Here is a 26,821-nt window from a genome sequence, read left to right on the forward strand (position 1 = left end):
GAATTTAAGGAGATGGGACCTGGATAAACTGAAAGAACCAGAGGTTGTACAGAGTTTCAGGGAGAGCATAAGGGAACAATTGACAGGAATGGGGGAAAGAAATACAGTAGAAGAAGAATGGGTAGCTTTGAGGGATGAAGTAGTGAAGGCAGCAGAGGATCAAGTAGGTAAAAAGACGAGGGCTAGTAGAAATCCTTGGGTAACAGAAGAAATATTAAATTTAATTGATGAAAGGAGAAAATATAAAAATGCAGTAAATGAAGCAGGCAAAAAGGAATACAAACGTCTCAAAAATGAGATCGACAGGAAGTGCAAAATGGCTAAGCAGGGATGGCTAGAGGACAAATGTAAAGATGTAGAGGCTTATCTCACTAGGGGTAAGATAGATACTGCCTACAGGAAAATTAAAGAGACCTTTGGAGATAAGAGAACCACTTGTATGAACACCAAGAGCTCAGATGGAAACCCAGTTCTAAGCAAAGAAGGGAAAGCAGAAAGGTGGAAGGAGTATATAGAGGGGCTATACAAGGGCGATGTACTTGAGGACAATATTATGGAAATGGAAGAGGATGTAGATGAAGATGAAATGGGAGATACGATACTGCGTGAAGAGTTTGACAGAGCACTGAAAGACCCGAGTCGAAACAAGGCCCCCGGAGTAGACAACATTCCATTGGAACTACTGACGGCCTTGGGAGAGCCAGTCCTGACAAAACTCTACCATCTGGTGAGCAAGATGTATGAAACAGGCGAAATACCCTGAGACTTCAAGAAGAATATAATAATTCCAATCCCAAAGAAAGCAGGTGTTGACAGATGTGAAAATTACCGAACAATCAGTTTAATAAGCCACAGCTGCAAAGTACTGACACGAATTCTTTACAGGCGAATGGAAAAACTAGTAGAAGCTGACCTCGGGGAAGATCAGTTTGGATTCCGTAGAAATACTGGAACACGTGAGGCAATACTGACCTTACGACTTATCTTAGAAGAAAGATTAAGGAAAGGCAAACCTACGTTTCTAGCATTTGTAGACTTAGAGAAAGCTTTTGACAATGTTGACTGGAATACTCTCTTTCAAATTCTAAAGGTGGCAGGGGTAAAATACAGGGAGCGAAAGGCTATTTACAATTTGTACAGAAACCAGATGGCAGTTATAAGAGTCGAGGGGCATGAAAAGGAAGCAGTGGTTGGGAAGGGAGTGAGACAGGGTTGTAACCTATCCCCGATGTTATTCAATCTGTATATTGAGCAAGCAGTGAAGGAAACAAAAGAAAAATTTGGAGTAGGAATTAAAATCCATGGAGAAGAAATAAAAACTTTGAGGTTCGCCGATGACATTGTAATTCTGTCAGAGACAGCAAAGGACTTGGAAGAGCAGTTGAACGGAATGGATGGTATCTTGAAGGGAGGATATAAGATGAACATCAACAGAAGCAAAACGAGGATAATGGAATGTAGTCGAATTAAGTCGGGTGCTGTTGAGGGTATTAGATTAGGAAATGAGACACTTAAAGTAGTAAAGGAGTTTTGCTATTTGGGGAGCAAAATAACTGATGATGGTCGAAGTAGAGAGGATATAAAATGTAGACTGGCAATGGGAAGGAAAGCGTTTCTGGGGAAGAGAAATTTGTTAACATCGAGTATAGATTTAAGTGTCAGGAAGTCATTTCTGAAAGTATTTGTATGGAGTGTAGCCATGTATGGAAGTGAAACATGGACGGTAAATAGTTTGGACAAGAAGAGAATAGAAGCTTTTGAAATGTGGTGCTACAGAAGAATGCTGAAGATTAGATGGGTAGATCACGTAACTAATGAGGAGGTATTGAATAGGATTGGGGAGAAGAGAAGTTTGTGGCACAACTTGACCAGAAGAAGGGATCGGTTGGTAGGACATGTTCTGAGGCATCAAGGGATCACCAATTTAGTATTGGAGGGCAGCGTGGAGGGTAAAAATCGTAGGGGGAGACCAAGAGATGAATACACTAAGCAGATTCAGAAGGATGTAGGTTGCAGTAGGTACTGGGAGATGAAGAAGCTTGCACAGGATAGAGTAGCATGGAGAGCTGCATCAAACCAGTCTCTGGACTGAAGACCACAACAACAACATTTATAAATCTCTCTGTTGCATTCAAAATTCGCAATTGTTGAGTTATAGGAACCTTCGACCATTCGATTCATATTGTATATTCATATTGTATACTGTAGACTCAACAGTATTTGGCCTGTAATGCGGCAACTACATATCCCAGCCCCTAGACAATGAAACCAGCCAAAACTTTTAATATGTCAACTCTCGAGTCTGAGGCTACATAGTTGAGGGCCAGCACATTACCACTCCTCCTCTTTTTTTTATACATATAAAAAAAAAAAAAGCCGGCACACTACTCCTCTAACAATATGATGATCCTGGTGGGTGTTTGTGTTGTGTTGATGTCCAGAACCTCGTCTACAGGTGTGAGAATTTTCATGTGATCACTGATGCCAGCATTGTTGCACATCTGATGTAGCACGTTGACCTTTTGTGCCAATTCTCCGAAAGGACCAACCCACCATTCGGAAGGTCACAATTTGATGCCTTTCAAACGTGCTCAGTTGGCTGTAGGAAGTGTGAGTGCATCTCCATGGCATGCTTGCCACTTTCTTCACATGTTTGCACCACATTGAGCCTTCTGACTTTGAGCATTCCCTATTAAAGGGTGTGAAACCATTATCAGTACATCTATTCCCAAAGTTGCATATGCCATCATTGAATCAAAATAGACGTTGTTTTCCACGTGTAACCCCCCCCTCCCCTGGCAGAGTACTGGGTCTATCAAAAAATTCTGGAACTTATGATTTCAAATCAGTGGTGTGTCGGAGCGAAATGCGGTTAGCATCCCTGCAAATGCCAGTGTTTAATGTGTTACTGCTGGAAGTTTCATTGTTGTATGTCTGTTAGGTATTTTCATTGAGTAGAATGTTGTGTCACACAGTTTTGAGATGGCAGAGTTAGAGGAGCAACATGTCTGCATTAAATTTTGCGTGAAACTCAAAGAAACCTTTGCAGAGACATACCAAGTGATGCAGGAAACTTACAGTGGTGAGTGCTTAAGCTGTACTCGGTTTTCTGAATGATTCAAGTTGTTTAAAAGTGGCTGGATGGAAGTTAAAGATGACCCTCACTCAGGACGCCCTTTGACACCTATTGATGACGCTCATATCAGGAATGTCAACAAAATTGTGCATGCAAATTGAAGGCTGACTGTCCAAGAGATTGGAGAAGAATGTAACATTTCAGTTGGATCATGTCATAAAATCCTGACACAGCACCTTGGAATGCATCGTGTTCCTGCCAAGTTTGTCCCACGGATCATGAGTCAAGACCAGAAAGACCTTCACATTGCAATCTGTTAAGAGTTTTTGGATCACACAAATGAGAATGAGATGTTCCTAAAATAATTGTCACTGGTGATGAGATGTGGGTCTACCATTATGTTGTTGAGACCAGGGTTCAATCTTCACAATGGATCGGGAAAGGTTCTCCAAGACCAAAAAAGCTCGTCAGGTCAGGCCAAATGTCAAAACCGTACTGATAGCTTTCTTTGACTTTGAAGGATTAATTCATCATGAATTTGTGGCACAGGGATAGACTGTTAATCAGTGGTACTATCAGGACATGTTATGACGCCTGCGAGAAAATGTGAGGAGGAAATGGCCTGAAATGTGGTGAGACATTCCATGGCTCTTGCTTCACAATAATGCACCCACACATCCTTTCCTGTTGGTGCGTGAATATTGCTCAAAGCCTGAAATCATTGTGCTGCCTCATCCTCCATACCCTCCAGATCTGACCCCTGTGGATTTCTTTTTATTTCCAAATTTGAAAAGCCCATTGAAAGGATGCAGATTTGGAATGATAGATGAGATAAAAGAAAATTCGCAGATGGCACTTCATGCGATCTAGCAAGATGTGTACCAAGTCTGCTTTTAGAAGTGGAAAGTATGTTGGGTGTGGTGTATCAATTGTGGAGAAAAGTATTTCGAAGGAGATCATGCACGACAACTAAAAGGTAAGCATAGAAAAATTTTGCGGACGAAGTTCCAGAATTTTCTGAAGAGACGTTTTATTTCCCTTTCATATTAGAAGTGCTGTAATGTCATCCTTCTTTTTCATTTTAAATGATTTTTATAGGTAGGTTCTTTTAAGGATTCTGTGTAGAGAACAAGATATTATTCAAAGATTAATTATCTTTGTTTGTAGAAAAAAAAATTGTACTTATTAAACAAGAGACGACACTCATTCATTGATGATATACTCGAAGTTAGACAGTATCTGTGAGCAATGTTTGCCTGTAATATATTTAACATGTTTCACTCGAAAGAATTCCAATAATTTCCATTTCAGTAATGTGATTTATTTAATACTTTTTAGACAAAAAACCTGAGTTCTGTAAGATTCTTTCTTCAATAAAACTTCTCTCATCATAGTTTATTTACTGCATGATTGGGTATTCTCTGACTGTGCAATACAAATGATAAAAAGTACAAACAGACTGTGACTGCCATCAACTGTATCTCAATGTTCACTTGGTACTAACAGTACTTAATTACATGGTTTAGTCACAGTGTTTTCATATTTTATTTATTATCATTATCACAATAAATCACAAAAAGGCTCTGTATAGTATGGATCATATATCCTTTTGGTTGTGGGAAATGAAGGGAAGCAAGAAAGAGTGCACGGCACTTGTAGTGTGAGATGGGGGGAAGGGTGAAAAATGGTGACAAACAAGTGGGTACAAGATGAAGAGCAAAAGGAGGGATTAGTAAAAGTTATTCGTGTGTGTGATGCAGACTGTAGAGGTGCATCGACTACTTTACAACTTCCAGGCATGTACGACTGTTGCACGAAGGTGTGAAGGAGTTCACAGAACGGTGCAGAATCAGTGTGCACCTTATTTATGTGCACAGATAACCTTCTGCAGGCACCAGAATCTCTCCAATTTCAGTTGGGGAGACACGTTTATTTTTGTTAATGATCTGGGAGAGAATATTAACAGTAACATCATAGTTTTTGCAGATGATGATGTTATCTGTAATGAAGTACTATCTGAAAAAAAAAAAAAAAACAAGAAAAACAAAAAAAAAAAAAAAAAAAAACTGCGCAAATATCCATGAAGATCTTGTTAAGCTTTCAAAGTGGTGCATATATAGTAAACATGCTTTAAATGTTCAGAGATGTAAAATTGTACCCTTCTCTAAATGTAGAAAAGTAGTATCCTATGACTAGAATGTCTGTGAGTCACTATTAGAATCGCTCAACTTGCAGAAATTCTTGGTTGTAAAAACTTGTAGTGATGTAAAATGGAGTGGTTAAATGGTCTCAGTTGTAGGTGAGGCAGGTGGCAGACCTAAATTCATTGGCAAGGTACTGGGCCATGCAATCAGTCTAGAAAGGTTACAAGACACTTACATGATTGATCATGGAATACATCTCAAGTGTGTGGGCCTCTTACTCTGTAGGACTAACAGTGGATGTTGAATGTTTATACCGAGAGGGGTGCTGCTGCTACCTCTTTACCTATTTAAACTGCCATAATAGTTGAGGATTTGTGCAAGTTAAGTGCTGTGCACTGTTCCTGATTTTCCTCTTTACTAAATTGCCCTCTCTTTGAGAATGAGTTCTGTATGGAAATACAGGGCAGTGCAATGATCAGCGCACTGTGCTGTCATTCAGAAGGATGACAGTTCAAATCTGTATCTGGCCATCCACATTTAGGTTTTCTGTGATTTTCGTAAATTGTTCCAGGCAAATGCTGGTATGGCCCGGCTGACTTCTTTCCCAATCTTTGAAACATTCTGAGCTCATGCTCCGTCTCTTACGACCTGGATGTTGGCAGGACGTTAAACCCTGTCTTCCGTCATTTTCATCTTTGAATGTATGCAAAGCAGGGTGACGCAAATGGTCACAGGTTTGTTTGAATCGGAGGAGAGCATCACTGAAATGCTGAAAAACTTGAATTGGCAGACATTTGAAGAAAGAAGGCAATTATCCCACAAAGGCCTGTGTACAAAGTTCCGGGAACCAATATTAAGTGAAGAATTGAGAGATATTCTTAAGCCTCTACATTTTGTTCTTGTAGGGATGTCAGAAACAATATTAGACTACCAACAGGACACACAGAGGCATTTAAGCAGTGATTCTGCACTGCACTCCATATACAATATTGGAATGGAAAGAGACCTTAGGAATGTGTGGCACCACACTTTGAATATTTATTATGAACTGCTCTTTCCTCATGCAGTATTTACACTGTTTTTTAGCCATCAGTTACAACAATCAGAGTGCAGCTTTGTTGACATTGTGATTGCCTCTCTGGGTCCATTCATTTGAAGAGTTGCAGTGCAACATATTTAAGTACGTACAGAAGTCAGCTGAATTTGTAGTTTAGTTTCCTACTATTTCACTATCTCCCATTTTCCATATTTTTAAGCAGATTATCTATTGAGAACTGAAAACTGGTAATGCTACAATTTGTGTGACACGAGGGAAAAAAATTCAATTAAAGAATTCCATTACAAGATGGTGACTATTATACCTTTAGGCAAGATGCCTGGTCTAGCTACTAGACAGCATTATTGTTTTGTTGTCTTCACCTTTTAGACATGTAAGTCCTTAAAGTAAATGCTACTAGTTTCTGCTCCTAGATTCTTACAAAAACCTTCATTTACTTTATCAACCCATGTATTACTAAAAACAATATTGCAGAACTATGGAAGAATGCAAATGAACAAATGGTTCAAAATCAGCATAAACACTTCATAGACATCTGAAATGCTGAGAAAATGCCTGAAAACTGGTACACAATGATAATCAACACATTACACAAAAATGATGACCGATCCGACTCACATAATTTTCAGGGGATGTCTTTATTTGATTTCAAGTATTAGAAATTCTCTAGAATTATATAGATAAGAGTTCTGGAAGAATCTGACCTAGAATGTGGAGGGTACCAAGGAGGATTTTGACTTGGAGGAACATGAAGCATGAAAGAGTCCAAAACAAGCATTATGTCATCACTTCTGTTGACTTCAGAAAAGTGTATGACAGTATCCATCACGAGTCATTACTGAAAATCCTTAAAGTATCAGGCCTACACTAAAAACTCATAAACCTCATTGAAATCTCCCTAAAGAATATTGGGTCAGAGGCTAAATTTGGAGGTGAACCTTTCAAAATCCCACTTGGCCTTTAACCAGAAGTTGGATTACTCTTTAACTGCACACCCGAGAAAGTTATATGAGAGTAAAATCAGAAATCCCAACCACACATCAACAGTGGAAAAAAAGCAGAGTAATTGCTTAGCATTTGTAGATGATACTTCACTACTAGCAAATAATGTGGGAGAGGCTGAACATTAAGTTGAAGCACTTGATAAAATAGCAGTTAAAGTTGGTTCGCAAATTTCATTGTAGAAAAATGTGAATGACGCCATCCATACCAGCTGTTCAACTAAACAGTAACAAACAAATTAAGATTGTGGAAATGGACAAATATCTAGCTGAATTGTAACCTGGAACTCGCATGATAAAGTGTCAGTAGAAAGCAGAACAACTAAATAGAAACAGGCACAACATAGCACCTGGCCAGCATACAAGAAGAAATCTCTGACAGTGTGTGCCAACTTCAAACAGTACTACTCCATTGTTAAACATTAAGTAAAATACACAAGCAAAATGCTATGAATCAACAACAGATAAACTAATGAAGGCAAACAACCAATCTTAGTGGGGAAGAAAGGGGGGGGGGGGGGGCAGCAGATTGATGGACGATAGCGGTTGCTGCCTAATGGAGGAAAGTGTGTCAGTAACAGATATGAAGACTAGGCTGGTGAAACAACTATTAAACTACTTTTGGAAAAGTATAACCAAGAATAACTGGTTCAAAGAGGTCCAGGATGATTTAAAAGGTTTAAGTATACCAACTCAGGAAATTGACAACAGGGAAGAAAAGACAAGTCTGTGGAATGGAGACATGAGACTTAAATCATTTAAATGAAAACAATACACCATAACTGACAAAGAAAGGACAGCTGGGCCATGAAGAATGAAAAAGTTTTGGGAGGAAAATAGGAAGCTGAAAAGCCAAATATCTACTTTGGGGACTTAGAGTATATTATTGCTCTATGTGCTCAGATGTGAGCATTAACTAGAAGAGAAAATGGGAATATTTCAACACATTGCACTATTTATCATGTAACTAACTATGACAGTTGTTAGTGTTAGGAGCTACAAAAGTGTTCACTTTTGCAATGCTAGTGATACAAACTCTGCTCACATTATCATTGGGAAATGTTTATGCCCACTGGTAACAACAACCAAATTTCTTAAAAATGGAATAAACTGAAAACCCCAAATAAAAAGATTGTGAAATATTGTAAAGGGCAATGACAAGAGTCTGGAGATGGAATATCTCTCTCTCTCTGTCTCTCTCTCTCTCTCTCTCTCTCTCTCTCTGTGTGTGTGTGTGTGTGTGTGTGTGTGTGTGGGGGGGGGGGGGGGGGGGGCATGCACACTTGTGTGCGCGTATGTTGTTGGGTTAGTGATGCATATGCGCAGTGCTTGTGAAAAATATGTAACGACAAGTATAAGTTTTTCATTAATGTCCCCTAACCATAATTATATTGTCTAGGCTGAATTGGAGCTTCTAATGCTGGAAGATGGTGGTCAGGAGAGCAAGAAGCATTTCAGTTTAAAATCTATTCAAGAAGCAGAATCTGCCAGCAAAAAGAAGAGAAAGAAGAAGAAACTAGGAAAGAAAGCCAAGAAAGAGGAACAACTTGCCAATACAGAGGATGATTTCCAGGTAAATTTATATTAAACACAATTTCGCATGTAACTTTTCAGCGAGATAATCAGTTGACAAATGCCAGCACTTGAATAGGTGGTGGAATAAGTGTAAAGGTAGAGTGATTATTAATGTTGTTCTAATTGAGAAATTAAAGCTATTGGTTGAAAATTGGAATTTAAGATTTCAGTGAACAATTAATGGAGTTAATAAACCATTTATTGTAATTTACAAATAAAAATAATCAATTTTAAAAAATACACATAATTGAATAGATAAAAAATCTACTCACCAAGTGGCAGCAGGACACACATAGAAAAGGTATTAGAGTTGCAAGCTTTTGGAGGCAGTGGCTCCCTCTTCTGGCAGAAGGGTTGAAGGGGCAGGAAGAGGAGTAGAATTTTGAAAAGTCACCCAGAGCCGTGGGTCAGGGGAGAATTACTGGACACAACGAGGAGGGAAGACTGATTTTTGGGGACTGGACCAGATGAGATTTGAAAACCTGAGAGCTTAAAGGTAGAAGATTGGACAGTATGGGAGACAGATATTATTGCTAAATAGTTGATTTAATAAGAGCGTAAAACTAAGTGCATTTTATGTGATAGAGGTGGGAGGAGGACAGCGAAAAATAGACAGGTCAGAAAATGAAAGATGTAGAAAACTAAAAGGGAGTGAGGAAATGAATAGTACTGTGAAGAAATGCCGAGACTGAAGAAATTAATGTAAATTAAGGCCAGATGGGTGGCAAGAACCAAGTACGTCTGGTAGTGCCAGTTCCCACCTGCGGAGTTCTGACAAACTGGTGTCTGGATGAAGAATCCAATGCCACATGTGGAGAAACAGGCACTGAGTCACAACAGTCATTTTGTTGATCATGCTCTGGAACAGGATATTAGGTGTTACCAGTATTTAACCTCTATCTATGCCTATTCATCCTAACTGATAACTTGGTGATAGTCACGCCCGTATAAAAGGCCAAACAACTTTTACACGACAGATGGTAATGACATTTGTAGTTTCACATGTGTCCCTCCCTCTGATAGCATACGTTTTGCCAGCTACAGCTCTTGTGTAGGTTGTGGTAGGAGGGTGAATAGTGATATGTCTGCGTAAGCAGAAGAAACTAACGAGATCAAAGTCCGAAAACAATTTATTGGACTCTTCAAGTAACCAAAACAAATTCTCCAAGTATAACACCAACACAAAAGAGTGATCCGTCTTCGAATCACAACTACATACAAGAATAAGATAGAAAACAGCTGAAATAATTTCCTACTAGTCTCTGGCAGAGACTTCTCCGATATACCGAGCCTAATCCAGAGATCAGCGAGAAGATCCAAGCTGGGCTGCTGGGGTGGCAGCTATTCACACCTGCTGGCGGTCGATGAACTGCCGATGTGCGACCGAGCACCGGCCTTTATAGCGCTTGGGTGGATGAGTACCTCGGAACTATTTTCCATTACATGGCTTGACGTGTGAAAATAGTTCCGGGATCTGCAGGGACCTTCTTCCTTATGTTTATGTGGGCCAGTAGTGGTCCCTGGTGGCCGCTGGTGTCTTTGCTATGGTGTTGTTGTTGTGGTTGTTGCTGTGGCCGTTCCTCAATATTGCCTGTTGGTTGTGTAGTGCTTCGGTGTGCCTGCGAGGTGGGCAACCCGCAGCTGCAGGCTGTCATTTGGTTGCTGATACTCTAGGCGCCTTGATGTCTGGTGGAGAAGGCCACAGCAAATAGGGCAAGTCTTGCAGTGGGGATGGTCATAGGGGTAGGAGCCATAGTGTAGGGAGACAGGTACAGAAGGAGCATAGGATCTGAAAAGGATACTTGAGAGGCCGATTAGAAGCTATTCTAGGCATGGAGGGTAAAATCTTGGGCAGAATGGACCTCACCTATATGAGAGGGAACGCCTGACATGGAAAGGGTGATATGTATCAAAATGTAAGTACTACTGTTTGTTCATAGGTTTAATATGAACCTTTGGTCAGGATGAGATCAGTATCAAGGAAAGGCATTGGATTTTGTATAGGACCATGTGAAATTTAATTGTGGAAATATATGTAGAGATTCCAGGAATCTCAACAGGTCAGACTCACCAATAGTCCATATGGCTAACATGTCTTCAACGTATCTAAAGCAAACCAGGGGCCGAAGACTTGTGGATCGCAGTTTCAATAGTTAAGGGTTTGCTTTCAACTTGTACTTGTATTACTGTCCATGTTTAACTCCCCTTGTGTTGTCTCATCAAATACTGTTCATATTTTACTTTGCTCATTTATTTAATGTAAACTGGTATACAGCCACTGCTTTGATTATAATGTTAATGTTAAAATGCAGTACCACCACACTCTCAAACTGTAGGTTCCCTCAAACACCTCAATTTTCCTGCATTTATTAATTTCTGTTTATCGTATTGATATGGCTTAAGTTCCTCGTGTATTCTGTATTTACATTGACAACTGTCTCTTCTTTTTTAATTGGTTGTGTATCACTCTCCATGTTTCATACCTCTTGATGCAGCCTTGCCTAGTACTAATTTTATCTTATTTCAATAGTTTTGTTTTCAATAGAAACTGTTATGTAGGCATGCTATTCTTATTTTGTGCTAAAGGTTTTCCTGTCAACTCCATTGTTATTTATGTACTGTTCAGTTTTTACTATTTCATTGCAAAGATGTTACTCACTGTATGTTTCTACTTCCCTCTAGATGTGTTACTTCTCTTCCAATGTTGTCTGCTAACATTTAACTTCTTTGGTGATAATACTCAGTAAATGCCTGAAGACGGCCTTGTAAGCCGAAAACCGGTTAGCGATAAAAATAATATTGTAGAACAAAAGCAAACTGGTGCTTTTCATTTATTATTATAATGTTGTTCTACCAAGAACCGACGGAAGATTCTGTTAATATGACACACATCATATACCAGCTGTAATGTAAACATTGTTTGGCCTTTTACATCAGCACGATTACCACCAAGTTATCAGGATGAGTGGGCATAGGCAGAGGTTGTATACTGGCATCACCCAATATCCTGTTGCAGAGAACTCCATTGGTGGGAACTGGCACTACAACATGTCCTTGATTCTCACCACCCACGTGGCCTTAATTTACATTAATTTCTTCAGGCTCAGCATTTCATCACAGCAACTATTCCTTTCTTCATTCACTTACAGTTTTCTATATCCTTCATTTTCTGACCTGTCTATTTTTCGCTGTCCCTGTCCCAGCTCTATCACATACAATGCACTTAGCTTTTTGTTCTTTTTAACTCTTGCATGAAGTGTTAGCAGTAATCTCTGTCTTGCATATTATCATATCTTCCACCTTAAGCTCTCAGGTTTTCAGATCTTGTCCGATGCAGTCACCAGCAGTCAGTCTTTCCTTCTCATCCCGTCTGGTAAGTCTCCCCTGGCCCATTGTTTTGGGAAACTTTTCGAACTCTTCCCCTTTTCCTAAACCTCACCAGTCTTTTTTCTTTCACCCCTCTTCCTTCCTCTTCAACGCTTCTTCCTGAAGAAGGAGCCACTGGCTTTGAAAGCTTGCAAACTGTAATACCTTTTATATGTGTATTCTCCTGCCACTGCTTGGTGGGGAGTAGATTTTTTATCTATTCAATTACAATTACTGTAACTGTATTTTTTAGGCTTTGTCAGGTTGTAGCACATTGATTGTATTTCCTTGCTGTCAGACTGTCAAACCCCAGTTAATGCTCTTAATAGCTTCCTTCTTGAAATATTTGAACAATTACAATTGAGTTTTTAAGTTTCTGTTGACTGTATTTACAGTAAGGTGCTAAGCCACATTATCCAAGTTATTAGACCAGCACATTTTCTCTGTTTTGGCTCCCTAGCTCAGAACTGATAGAAATCTGGAAACTGCACAGACTGTGTAATAGCTTACCTCAGCTATTGTGCAGTATTGTTTAAATTTCCACAAGCTAAAATTGTGTGGCGATCGAGATACAAACCCAGAACCTCGCTTTCCGACAGAGGTACGTTTACTGACCCTCACATCTTCATTTCTGCTGGTATCTCATCTCCTACTTTCCGAGCTTCACATAAGTCTTACTGCACACTTCACAGGACTAGCCCTCCTGGATAAGGATACTGCAGAGAAATGTCAAAAGGCTGGCGTATGGGCGGTCTCAAGCTGGCCTGTTACGTGAATGACTGTACTCGACAGGCACTGCACTTCGGGTAGGGGCAGCCGAACAGCTCACGCTTGTGCAGGACGAATGCAATACGGCCATCTGGTGGGTAGCCTATACTACCTGCTCCTGCTCACGTGTGCAGTTAGGGGTGAACAAGGGCACAGGCGCAGGTGCCCTCATTCCAGGGGCAACATTGGAATAGCCTGTTCTGAGGGGATTGTCTATAGAAGTACTAGTATTGCCAAATATTCCAGAGAGCTTCTGTTAAGTTTGTAAAGTGACAGTGGCTACATGGCAGAACTTAAACTGTGAGGGTGGCTTTTGGGCCATACCTAGATTGCTCTGTCAGTGAGAGCTTCATTTGCAGAAGTGAGGTTCTGTGTTCGAGTTCCAATTTGGCACACAGTTTCAATCTGTTGGACAGATACTGAGTCTTTCTTTTATTTTTTTGTACTGTATATGAATTGTACTAGAAGACACAGTTTCACATACAGTTACATGAAACACTTAAACATTTGAAGAGTGAAAATGGAAAACATTGTGTGTGGCAAATCAGATATTTGTCAGGAGAACGGAAAAAAAAAAAAAATTATATGTGTCTGTTTGAACATAATTGATTTGGGCCCAAAAAACTAAGAAGGTATTCTGATACTACAGAATTGTGCTGCTCACTGCATCACCACAAAAAATGAATACTATATTAAAAACATTCTAAGTGCCATTCACGAAACTGAAGGTTCTACAAGTCGATAAGAAATTTTTTACAAATTGATTCTTGTAAAGGAGAAAACAGCAATCAGCAACTGTTTAATAATGCTATTTATTCACACGAACAGTGCTGTTACCAGTTATGAACTGATAGGTGCATATACAAATGGCTGGTCACATCTATATGACAGTTGTTGGTGGTTATTGTCTACACTAGTTATTGGCTGCTCTTGTTTTCCCCGAACAACTAGTGTAAACTACAACAAATGTAATATACATGTGAACAGCCATCTAAACATGAACCTGTTGGTTCATAACTGGTAAAGCTTTTTTGCAAGTAGCCACAGTCACAAAAATGTAAGTTTTTGACAAAATGACAGGGAGAAAGTATTTGTTTCAAATGCCATTTATACTGAGGCACTATGTTATATTTACGATAATACAAGTACAGGATTGTAATTAGTAAAACTGTAATCAACAAAAAACCTCTTCTCATATTGTTTAAATTTTGAATCTCCAGAGGGGAGCACACGTTGGCACAGAGATGATGCGTCATGGTCAGCGTGACAGAATGTCAATCCTAAGCTCCCGGGTTCGATTCCCGGCTGGGTCGGAGATTTTCTCCGCTCAGGGACTGGGTGTTGTGTTGTCCTAATCATCATCACTTCATCCCCATCGACGCGCAGGTTGCCGAAGTGGCGTCAATTCAAAAGACCTGCACCAAGCGAACGGTCTACCCGATGGGAGGCCCTAGCCACACGACATTTCATTTCATTTCATCTACTAATGCACATTTGAAAGACTTTTTCCATGGTTTGGCACCAATATCAAATCTAGAGACATGCAACAGAGCAGTGGGAATACAGTAGCACTGAAAATACCCTCTTTGAAGCAGTGGCACTTAGATAATTTTCCATTTCCTAATGTTCTGCAAACCATCGTATGGTGCATGGTGAAGGGTACCCCGTACCACTACTTGTCATTTTCTTTCCTATTCCACTCGCAAATAGAACAAGGAAAAAATGACTGTCTGTATACCTCCGTATGAGTCTTAATTTCTCGTATCTTGTCTTTGTAGTCCTTAACGCATAATGTATGTTGGCGGCAGTAGAATCGTTCAGCATTCAGCTTCAAATGCCTGTCCTGTAAATTTTCTCAGTAGTGTTTCTCGAAAAGAACATCGCCTTCGCTCTAGGGTTTGCCATTTGAGTTCCCGAAGCATCTCCGTAACACTTATGTGTTGTTCGAAACTACTGGTAACAAATCTAGCAGGCCGCCTCTGCATTGCTTCGATGTCTCTCTTCAATCTGACCTGGTACAGATCCCAAACACTCGAGCAGTACTCAAGAATATCTCGCACTAGCATCCTATATGCGGTCTCTTTCCTAAAATTCTGCCAGTAAACCAAAGTTGACCATTAGCCTTCCCTACCACAGTTCTCACGTGCCTGTTCTACCTCATATAGCTTTGTAACATTATGCCCAGATATTTAAATGATTTAACTGTGTCAGGCAGGACACTAATAGTACTATATCCGAACATTACAGGTTTGATCTTCCTACCCATCCACATTAACTTACATTTTTCCATATTTAGAGCTAGCTGCCATTCATCACACCAACTGGAAATTTTGTCTCGGTCATCTTGTATCTTCCTACAGTCACTCAACTTTGACACCTTAATGTACACCATAGTATCATCAGTAAACAACTGCAGTTTGTTATGCCTGTCTGAAACTGTAATGAGAAAACTTCTCAGACAGAAATGTTTCCATAACAACAAACATTATTTTAAAAAATATGAAACAGAAAATTCCTTTCATAAAGTTTTATATAGAATAGTTTGTTACTACAGATGTAGCTGCCTTAATTTTAATATCGCACGGGAAGCTCTAACAGTGATTAGGAACTGGAGATAAGCTCTCCCCCCTTCCCTCCTCCAAATATCATTTCTCAGTTGGTATGTCTATTTTCCAGGTGAATGTAAATGATGAGAGGTTTTCTGCTCTGTTCTCATCCCACCACTACAATATCGACCCAACGGATCCTCATTACAAACAAACGAAAGGCATGGAAGCTCTGCGAAAAGCAAAACTGGAAAGGAGGCATCAAGAGGATGATGAGGTAAGTAATTTGTTTTCTGATATCGTAGTACTAGCACATATATTGGCAAACACTATAGTGCTATAGACAAAAGAAGAGCTGGATAAGTACACCCCTCAGGTTTGGCTCCAGATAATATTGTGTAACAGTTACATCAAGATTAATAAGGCTGAGAGAGCACAGAAACAATAATACTTATTGAAGTAAAATGTCACATGCAAGTAAAATGAACTTCAGATTATATGTTACCCTGCAAAGCAAACTGAAGGCAAGGCCATGGTGGCAGTATTGTCGTATTCATGCCAGAGAAACAGGGAGAGCAAGTATTTAAAAGCATACACTTTTTACAAGTGGATTCTATTACATGCTGTGTATCTATACTTCAGTGCCCTGCATAGCGCAACAATTAAACAGTGTCCACCACTTGTGTTTGACATTACTCCATGCGCACTATCACATTGGCAACATTTCTTCAGTGTAGAGCCCGTGCAGCATACTGTGGCCGGTAGATGCGTAGTCGGCAGGGCACGTGTGTGGAGAGTGGTAGTGGTGGGGGTTATGGGCAGGTGCTGTAGGGGAAATGCGAAGTCCTGGAGGGAAAGTGCCCCTCTAAACTGAAGCGTACCCTTACATTTTTTTTGTAAATATTAAGTGGAGCAACTCCACACACGCATGGTGACCATTCAGAATGATCTGTCACCTGTGCTTTGATTAATATCTAAAAAGAATTTCGCCAAAATGGCAGCGATTTAATTTCGCTTCGCATGTTAACCATTTGTAACTTTCGGAGAAGCATCATGAGTGGTGAATTTAGAGCTAAACCTACCATTTCTCTTGTTGCCATTTTAAAACTTGCTTTTTTTTGCCAAAACATAGTGGAGTTTACACAGTGTTGCCTCTCTCATATGTTGTACAGATGCAATTGTGAAGGAATTTGAGACAGTGTTTTATTACATTTATTAAATGAGGAACTGAGGGAAAAAGCACATCCTTGGTACAAAATAAACCTGCAATGTCTTCACTTATGTGTTCCAAAACCCGTAGCATTTCTCGTCTCACCAGCTATTAATGGCCCCTAAAAATTATGTTTTTTTGTTGAAAAAGTCTGTAGTTAGTGAACTAACATGGTAGATAATGAAATTTTGCATAATAACCATATGGTAAAATACTTTCTTCTTTGTGTGCTATCATTTGCCATTTATACACTGCAACATATTATGTAATTTGCACCAACTGCAAAATCTTGGTGGCCCCTTTTCATTGCAAACTTTTTTTTAATTTTGTGCAGTGTGTTACTTCTGTGTAGATGTCACAATAACTATGACCATTAATGAAACAATGGGTAAATAGGCATGAACCTGACATATAAAGCTATAAGTATTGCAAAAATGAGTTTTTTTACTGAATAGTTTGTGTAAAATCATTTGAGAAAGATTGCATGGCGTGCACTTCAATTCTGTCATTGCCAACGGGCCAAAAGGTGGCAAACACTGTCAGACTCCCCTTCCAAACAAACGAATGAACTCACCCAGCACTTTGGCCAAAAATTGGTCATTGCACATTGGCTACCTTGTCCTGCACAAACTCTAATATATGTGACCCCATGTCTCAGCTGAGCAAACCACTATCTGCTTTAAGAGTGAAGTTCAATTTTTTTTATAGTCTTTTTTTAAGTGTCGTCTCATTTTCAGGTGATCACTCTTTTACTGGCACTGTTTCTACAAAATCCCATTGACAGGATAGTTTTCCTCAGCTTTTCTGTTACCCATAAAATCCAGCTTTGTGTGCAAAAAGTTGTGATGTTTTGTCAAGGCTGGTATTCCTTTGTATTGTTCATTCTTTTTGTTGTTGCAGTCTTCAGTCCAAAAACTGGTTCGATGCAGCACTCCACACTAATGTATCCTGCACCAGCCTCTTCATCTCTGCATAATTACTGCAGCCCACATCCCTTTGAACCTGCTTACTCCATTCATTCTTCGGTCTGCCTCTACAATTTTTACCCCCCTCCCCCATGGTTCCCTCAGTTACCAAATTGGCGTTTCCTTTCTCTTATTTTAGTAAAGTTGTGCAATAAATTTCATTTTCCCCAGTTTGTTTCAGGACTTCGTCACCAGGTATTCAGTGTACCCATCTAATCTTCAGCATTCTTCTTTAACACCACATTTCAAATGCTTCTCATTTGAGCTGGTTAATGCCCACTTTTCTCTTCCGCACAAAACTGCACTCCAGGCAGACACCTTCAGAAAAAAATTCAAGCACATAAAGTATATTAAATCTTAATTAATTCCTTTTCTAATGTCACATAAATTGATGCCTATCAACACATTTGTTCACATTGTTTATGGGGTATTTATAGTGTGCACTTTGGGATAGATACTCAAATCCTATCCCACTTGCCACAGTACCCCTCCTTCCATAATATGCTGTTGTCGACTTAATAATCTTTAACATTTTGCTACTATGTTCTGTCACCACTGTCACTTCTTTCTCCTCCTTTCTGTCAGTAAACTGAATTATGTTGACATTGAGCTGGCATGACCACCTGTGTTGTCATTTTTCGCTATCACTTCACTCGGTTGCACTGTGAGGGAAAAATGCCCATTACTTAAACGGGAGCATAGCTGTCCCTAGACAGGTGACCAGCTTAGGTCCCGTTATGCTTGGGTCTACAGTTAACTTTGTCAAGTAATACACTAAAGTGCACAAATAGTATATATTCTTTAATCTAGAAGTAACATTACAAGTGTGAGCAGACGAATACTAGTTATAATTTGTTGTGACTGTTGCTGCCTATTAATGTATTGCTGGACTTGTTTCACAACCTTAAATGCTCTCTGTCACCAATGGGTTCGTGGAATACAATGAGTGAACAAATGAGTTGTGTGGAAAAGTCCACACATTCTGCAGTGCTTGCATTGTGTCCTCACAGTATAGATGCTACACCACACTGTGGTCATATTGCCTGGTGAGTACCCATTCATCACTGGCTACAACCCTCTTCTTCCACTGGTTCCACCAAGAAACATCACTGTTGTAACAGCTGGCATCGTATGAGCAAGAATGTCCTTGTGTGATAATTTGACCGCAGCAGAAGAACCATGGACCTTGCCATTGGTGGGGAGGCTTGCGTGCCTCAGCGATACAGATGGCCGTACCGTAGGTGCAACCACAACGGAGGGGTATCTGTTGAGAGGCCAGACAAACATGTGGTTCCTGAAGAGGGGCAGCAGCCTTTTCAGTAGTTGCAGGGGCAACAGTCTGGATGATTGACTGATCTGGCCTTGTAACATTAACCAAAACGGCCTTGCTGTGCTGGTACTGCGAACGGCTGAAAGCAAGGGGAAACTACAGCCGTAATTTTTCCCGAGGACATGCAGCTCTACTGTATGATTAAATGATGATGGCGTCCTCTTGGGTAAAATATTCCGGAGGTAAAATAGTCCCCCATTCGGATCTCCGGGCGGGGACTACTCAGGAGGACGTCATTATCAGGAGAAAGAAAACTGGCGTTCTACGGATCGGAGCGTGGAATGTCAGATCCCTTAATCGGGCAGGTAGGTTAGAAAATTTAAAAAGGGAAATGGATAGGTTAAAGTTAGATATAGTGGGAATTAGTGAAGTTCGGTGGCAGGAGGAACAAGACTTTTGGTCAGGTGATTACAGGGTTATAAATACAAAATCAAATAGGGGTAATGCAGGAGTAGGTTTAATAATGAATAAAAAAATAGGAGTGCGGGTTAGCTACTACAAACAGCATAGCGAACGCATTATTGTGGCCAAGATAGATACAAAGCCCATGCCTACTACAGTAGTACAAGTTTATATGCCAACTACCTCTGCAGATGACGAAGAAATAGCTGAAATGTATGACGAGATAAAAGAAATTATTCAGGTAGTGAAGGGAGACGAAAATTTAATAGTCATGGGTGACTGGAATTCGTCAGTAGGAAAAGGGATAGAAGGAAACATAGTAGGTGAATATGGATTGGGGGGAAGGAATGAAAGAGGAAGCCGCCTTGTAGAATTTTGCGCAGAGCATAACTTAATCATAGCCAACACTTGGTTCAAGAAGGTTGTATACCTGGAAGAATCCTGGAGATACTAAAAGGTATCAGATAGATTATATAATGGTAAGACAGAGATTTAGGAACCAGGTTTTAAATTGTAAGACATTTCCAGGGGCAGATGTGGACTCTGACCACAATCTATTGGTTATGACCTGTAGATTAAAACTGAAGAAACTGCAAAAAGGTGGGAATTTAAGGAGATGGGACCTGGATAAACTGAAAGAACCAGAGGTTGTACAGAGTTTCAGGGAGAGCATAAGGGAACAATTGACAGGAATGGGGGAAAGAAATACAGTAGAAGAAGAATGGGTAGCTTTGAGGGATGAAGTAGTGAAGGCAGCAGAGGATCAAGTAGGTAAAAAGACGAGGGCTAGTAGAAATCCTTGGGTAACAGAAGAAATATTAAATTTAATTGATGAAAGGAGAAAATATAAAAATGCAGTAAATGAAGCAGGCAAAAAGGAATACAAACGTCTCAAAAATGAGATCGACAGGAAGTGCAAAAAATGGCTAAGCAGGGATGGCTAGAGGACAAATGTAAGGATGTAGAGGCTTGTCTCACTAGGGGTAAGATAGATACTGCCTACAGGAAAATTAAAGAGACCTTTGGAGAGAAGAGAACCACATGTATCAATATCAAGAGCTCAGATGGCAACCCAATTCTAAGCAAAGAAGGGAAGGCAGAAAGGTGGAAGGAGTATATAGAGGGTTTATACAAGGGCGATGTACTTGAGGACAATATTATGGAAATGGAAGAGGATGTAGATGAAGACGAAATGGGAGATAAGATACTGCGTGAAGAGTTTGACAGAGCACTGAAAGACCTGAGTCGAAACAAGGCCCCGGGAGTAGACAACATTCCATTTGAACTACTGATGGCCTCGGGAGAGCCAGTCATGACAAAACTCTACCATCTGGTGAGCACGATGTATGAGACAGGCGAAATACCCTCAGACTTCAAGAAGAATATAATAATTCCAATCCCAAAGAAAGCAGGTGTTGACAGATGTGAAAATTACCGAACTATCAGTTTAATAAGTCACACCTGCAAAATACTAACGCGAATTCTTTACAGACGAATGGAAAAACTGGTAGAAGCCGACCTCGGGGAAGATCAGTTTGGATTCCGTAGAAATGTTGGAACACGTGAGGCAATACTGACCTTACGGCTTATCTTAGAAGAAAGATTAAGAAAAGGCAAACCTACATTTCTAGCATTTGTAGACTTAGAGAAAGCTTTTGACAATGTTAACTGGAATATTCTCTTTCAAATTCTGAAGGTGGCAGGGGTAAAATACAGGGAGCGAAAGGCTATTTACAATTTGTACAGAAACCAGATGGCAGTTATAAGAGTCGAGGGGCATGAAAGGGAAGCAGTGGTTGGGAAAGGAGTAAGACAGGGTTGTAGCCTCTCCCCGATGTTATTCAATCTGTATATTGAGCAAGCAGTAAAGGAAACAAAAGAAAAACTCGGAATAGGTATTAAAATTCATGGAGAAGAAGTAAAAACTTTGAGGTTCGCCGATGACATTGTAATTCTGTCAGAGACAGCAAAGGATTTGGAAGAGCAGTTGAATGGAATGGACAGTGTCTTGAAAGGAGGATATAAGATGAACATCAACAAAAGCAAAACGAGGATAATGGAATGTAGTCAAATTAAGTCGGGTGATGCTGAGGGAATTAGATTAGGAAATGAGACACTTAAAGTAGTAAAGGAGTTTTGCTATTTAGGGAGTAAAATAACCGATGATGGTCGAAGTAGAGAGGATATAAAATGTAGACTGGCAATGGCAAGGAAAGCGTTTCTCAAGAAGAGGACTTTGTTAACATCGAGTATAGATTTAAGTGTCAGGAAGTCGTTTCTGAAAGTATTTGTATGGAGTGTAGCCATGTATGCAAGTGAAACATGGACGATAACTAGTTTGGACAAGAAGAGAATAGAAGCTTTCGAAATGTGGTGCTACAGAAGAATGCTGAATATAAGGTGGGTAGATCACGTAACTAATGAGGAGGTATTGAATAGGATTGGGGAGAAGAGAAGTTTGTGGCACAACTTGACTAGAAGAAGGGATCGGTTGGTAGGACATGTTTTGAGGCATCAAGGGATCACAAATTTAGCTTTGGAGGGCAGTGTGGAGGGTAAAAATCGTAGAGGGAGACCAAGAGATGAATACACTAAACAGATTCAGAAGGATGTAGGTTGCAGTAGATACTGGGAGATGAAGAAGCTTGCACAGGATAGAGTAGCATGGAGAGCTGCATCAAACCAGTCTCAGGACTGAAGACCACAACAACAACAACAACAGAAGATGGACATAGAAGTTAGCTCATCAAATCATTGTGCTCTGTTTGAACTCGCTCACATGCTACTGTTGTGCGCTTTGTTATTGAGGAGGCACACTGGCACTTGCTTTTTATATTTTTAATTTGTTTGACGGCTCATCACTGAGATGGCATAACACGAGCCTTTTGGGTAGCACGAGAAGGGGCACTGGAGACTTCTGTCTCAGTGATATGTCTCTGCATTCACAAAATCTCTGAAAATATTTCTTAACCTTAAACCTGTTGAGTGCATAGACGTTGCTATTAACTAAACACTCCTTCAGCCAGTTCTGCTCCTGGAAACATGCTGTGTGCACAGCATCCCAATATAATCCTGCTGCACTGGGCCCTGTGCCTTACTTATGTTTATTTGCTTATTGTATGCTCACCTACAAGACTGTATATTGATGTGTTCTGTAGTTATGAGACTGTACTTTCTATACTAAATTTAGTGTTATTGTGGACCTCTTCATGTGGAAGCAGAATAAAACTGGGTTGTTGTTACTTCTGATATTGTCTCTGTACAGCATTACAACAGTTAATCATTGCTTTTGCTTTCTGGTGGTGATATTTCCATGGAAACTTTCATCCCCTAAGACACACTTCTTTATATCTAACCAAGAAGCGAAATATCAATTTAGATAGTTTGCTTTAAAATTTTTTTTAACAGAAAGAAATCCCCTATTTCACTCCCTTAGGGGATGAATTTCCAAAAGAAGTGAAACATGTATCTTTTTTATCTCTAACAGAGAAGCCAAATGCAAATTTTCATAATGAAATAATTGCATAAAACTTTTCATCCCCCTTTCATTCCTTTAGGGGATTGAACTCGCAAAAACACTAAAACAAGTATTTTTTATTTGTAACCAAAAAGTCAGATACCAATTTCCAGAGATGTATCTTAAAAAATGCTTTAGTAGACCTTTAATAATTTATATTCAAGAAACTTTTTGGCCACTATTTTACCTCCTTAGTGGTTGAATTTACAAAAATGCTGAAGTATAAATATATATTTTATTTCTGACTTTGAAATCAAATACCAGTTTTTGTAGTTCTAGCCTCAATAGCGACATATTTTCAAAAAGCGTTTCGTCTCCTATTTTACCCCTGTAGGAGTGAAATTGTTTCCCAGTACAAGATTAAACTACGTTAAATATACTACAAAAAATATACTATTCATTTTTTCTCTAGGTATAATAGTTCCTGCAAAGCAGGGGATGAAAAAATTATAGATTATTAAAAATATTGTTTTAACAGTGTGAAATTAATGCTTATCTTTAAACAAAGTGGGTTAAAAACAAATATTCAATGGGTGTACCACGTTGAAGTGTGGTAGATTCATATTAAGGGATAAATTGTTTTCTCGGGATGAAACAGGATGGACAGTAAAAGCATGAGGGAAGGTAGTTCACTGGATTGCAGCCGTACAGTTCTGTCCTTCATGGGTCTGGAAACTGAAGACTGAGCAGGTGATTGCACACACTATCTACCCCACTACAGGATGTTTCATCAAGTTTACTGCATCTTATGAATCATGCAGTGAAGAGGCATGCCTGAGAGGTGTTTATTTTAAACGAAGTGCATTAACACTACTTGGGATACAGATATGACTTTACTAATAATACTAATGCGAGAGATGCTTATGGGCAGAACCTGTATAAATCTCTGCACACCATTCTACTTACTAGGGGGAAACCGATTCTTAGTCATCCTATTTGGCAGCTGTAGTGTTCTTCCAGTAAAGGTGACTTCTGCCATTGTAAACACTGCTCGCTTTTTATTTTGCATACTGACTATACCTCCTCAGCAATTTCTGTCTATTTGTCTTATGCGAGTGGACAAAATAACATCGTAGGGCTAATGTTTATACAGTGGAGCTATTTTCAGTTTATTAAATGAGTACTTATTTGCAGTTGTTAGGTGAGCTATTGTGTAAAAACGCTCAACAACTGGAGCTGTCAACCACATTGAAAATCCTGTACCAAGTGTAACACGCTATCAGTATGTATTTGACAGTGAGTTTTCCCCAGCTTTATGTCTCCTAACATCTGAAGAGGTTAAAAGTTTGCTTCTGCAACAGAAGTTGGTCACCCAGCTATTTGGAACTTCATATATTTCAGCATGAATCAGGAAATGCATTATAGGCAGATTACTGTTCTACACTTGAACATGATTAGTCCCATTCCATCAGACATATTCACACCCATTCTGCAGATGTGTTCTCAGTGTCTCCACTCAGTGCAGCCCACTCTAAAAGTGCCAGCAGTTCCTGAATGGAAAAGATTTATTCAGTCCATCATCAGTAACACAATTAATGGTGTGAAACGGCATTAACTTTCTGGACACTCGTTAGTTCACCAGCGAGTGACAGCACAATTACAAAACTTTGCAATATAATGTCAAAAACAGCTGCAAGCTACCACATTTGCCAGTCCATTCCCTTTTCCACAAACACTAGGAAGGTCATTGGCAACATCACATATATTTAACACTTCACAGCTGTTGTTTACAGGAACATATTTTACTTAACAACTGCAACTACTGCAAATAAGTACTAGCTTAATAAAATGAAAATTACACCACTGTATAAACATGTACTCGGTGAAGTTCTAAGGTGGTATAGTTTGTCTGTAAACTGAAATCGGAGCAGCACTCATGGTATAAAAAGTTTCCTTTTCTGGAAGAACACTATGACTGTCCTACAGGATGACTAAGAATCAGTTTTCTCTTACCCAGAGTAGAGAAGTGTGCAAGGATTTAAGTACATCCTGCTCATATGCATTGCTTGCATTAATATTTTAGCAGCTCATATCTGTTTCCATGTAATGTCAATGCACTTTATTTTCCACAAACAACCCTTGGGCACATCTTCATACAGCGTGCTGCAGAGGGTCAGTATAACTTAGTGAAGCACTCTGTTGTTGCTTTTTGTGGTGTAGTAGCGCAGACAGAATTTCCAGTCACCTGCTCGACCTTCAGATTGCAGACCTATAAAGGAGGGAATTACATGACCACAATCCGGGAACCTACACTTGCCTCACATTGCTACCATCCACTCCCGCCCATCCCACCCTCTTACACCCCGAGAAAACAATTTATCCCTCAACACGGCTCTACTGCACTTAGACATGGTACATACATTTAATGTCCGTTCACAATACACTTTTAACAGTAAACATTAATTTTGAGCCATTAAAGTGCTGTTTTTAATAATCTTTGATTTTTCATTTCCAACGTACAAATTATTAGTCCTATAGAAAATATGAATACCAGTCTTTTTTGTAGTAAATTCAGTGTATTTTAATTTTGTGCTGTGAAACATTGTTGCTAGAAGCTGTGGTTTTCAAGAATAACTTAAAAAATGATTTTAAATATGTTGTTTATTGCAGTGGGTCAGTGTGCACATACTATTTGTTCACTGTGTCTGTCAGTCAACCTGACTTCATAATTCTTTAATAACAACACACATCCAAGAATATTAGCAACACTGATGCTACATGTTGACCTGTTCAGTCTTTCAGTGTTCTTAGTGGCTAACTAGTCTTCACACTGGCTAGATTATCCAGCTAAGGTTATAAATTTAAGAGAGTTTTGTGAACTGTTCAACCCATACTGATCGGGTCATATGACTGTCGCCTCTTCTGAAGAAATACTTTATCCTAGCAGGCTCTTGTTTAATATGACTGGTGGGCAGTAATTGGATAACTCTGATAGATAAATGCGCTCATAATCTTAAGCAGTAATGTATTTTTCACAGCTTTTTAAGTTATTCTTGAAAACCACAGCTTTCAGCAACAATGTTTCACAGCACAAAGTTAAACTACACTGAATTTACTACAAAAAAGACTGGTATTCATATTTTCTATAGGACTAATAGTTTGCACATTGCGAGGAATGGAAAAATCAAAGATTGTTAAAAACAGCACTTTAATGGTTCAAAATTGTTGTTGTACATTGCTAAAACAACCAGTGATATTAGCATGCGCAACCAATCAGTGATGGGTGCAACTAGTAACTCAGATCTCTGAGCTAACATTACGCCAATGTCAAAAAATTACAACTTTTCACTTTTGAAAACTCTAGATAACTTAAACAGCATGTAATAGCCTTACAAGATTGATTGTTAATTTTAATACTGCCTCCAAAACCCAAACTTTTTTGTAAAGCCCCCGTTGGCAAGTTTGTAAACCCCTATCGCTACGCTGCGGAGGCAGAGTTGCCACGGTTGCGGTAGGCAGAGTTTGAGAGGTCGTGAAACGGCTTCTGGTGCAGGACACTGCTAAGACAATTTCTCCCTGCCACTATTAGACAGCTGTGCCCCAAGGTCAGGTAACAGGATAGGAGAACAAAGGTTGTATAATACTCCGACAAATTAGTAACAAAGTAACACAAATGAGTAAAAAAGGTTTACTTATCTTTGTGGTTTGTTGAATGATTAAGTCTGCAACACTGCATATAACATAATATATAAAAAAGGGCCACAATGGCTAAGAGCAAATAATTGTACATACACTTCACATTACCAAGCAAAGGCAATTTACAACAAAGGTCTGTCCACTTCTAAGAGCTCACTGAGCGACGTTCCCCGTCCGAGTCACACTCGGACGACTGTCTGTAACCGAGTGGGCGAGAGCTGCTCTCCT

At 39.6% G+C, this 26,821-nt stretch overlaps 1 protein-coding gene across 2 annotated transcripts in view; it reads left to right on the forward strand.

The window, feature by feature from the left end:
- LOC126106754 (ESF1 homolog) overlaps positions 1-26,821 on the forward strand; it is an 87,380-nt gene that overhangs the window by 54,502 nt on the left and 6,057 nt on the right. For both annotated transcript variants that reach the window (XM_049913126.1, XM_049913127.1), the window contains exons 9-10: positions 8,678-8,851; positions 15,664-15,810. In XM_049913126.1, coding sequence (XP_049769083.1) covers positions 8,678-8,851; positions 15,664-15,810 — 321 coding nt within the window. The remainder of the gene's footprint in view (positions 1-8,677; positions 8,852-15,663; positions 15,811-26,821) is intronic.

This window comes from Schistocerca cancellata, chromosome 10 (genome assembly GCF_023864275.1).
Source record: "Schistocerca cancellata isolate TAMUIC-IGC-003103 chromosome 10, iqSchCanc2.1, whole genome shotgun sequence".
NCBI lineage: Eukaryota > Metazoa > Arthropoda > Insecta > Orthoptera > Acrididae > Schistocerca > Schistocerca cancellata.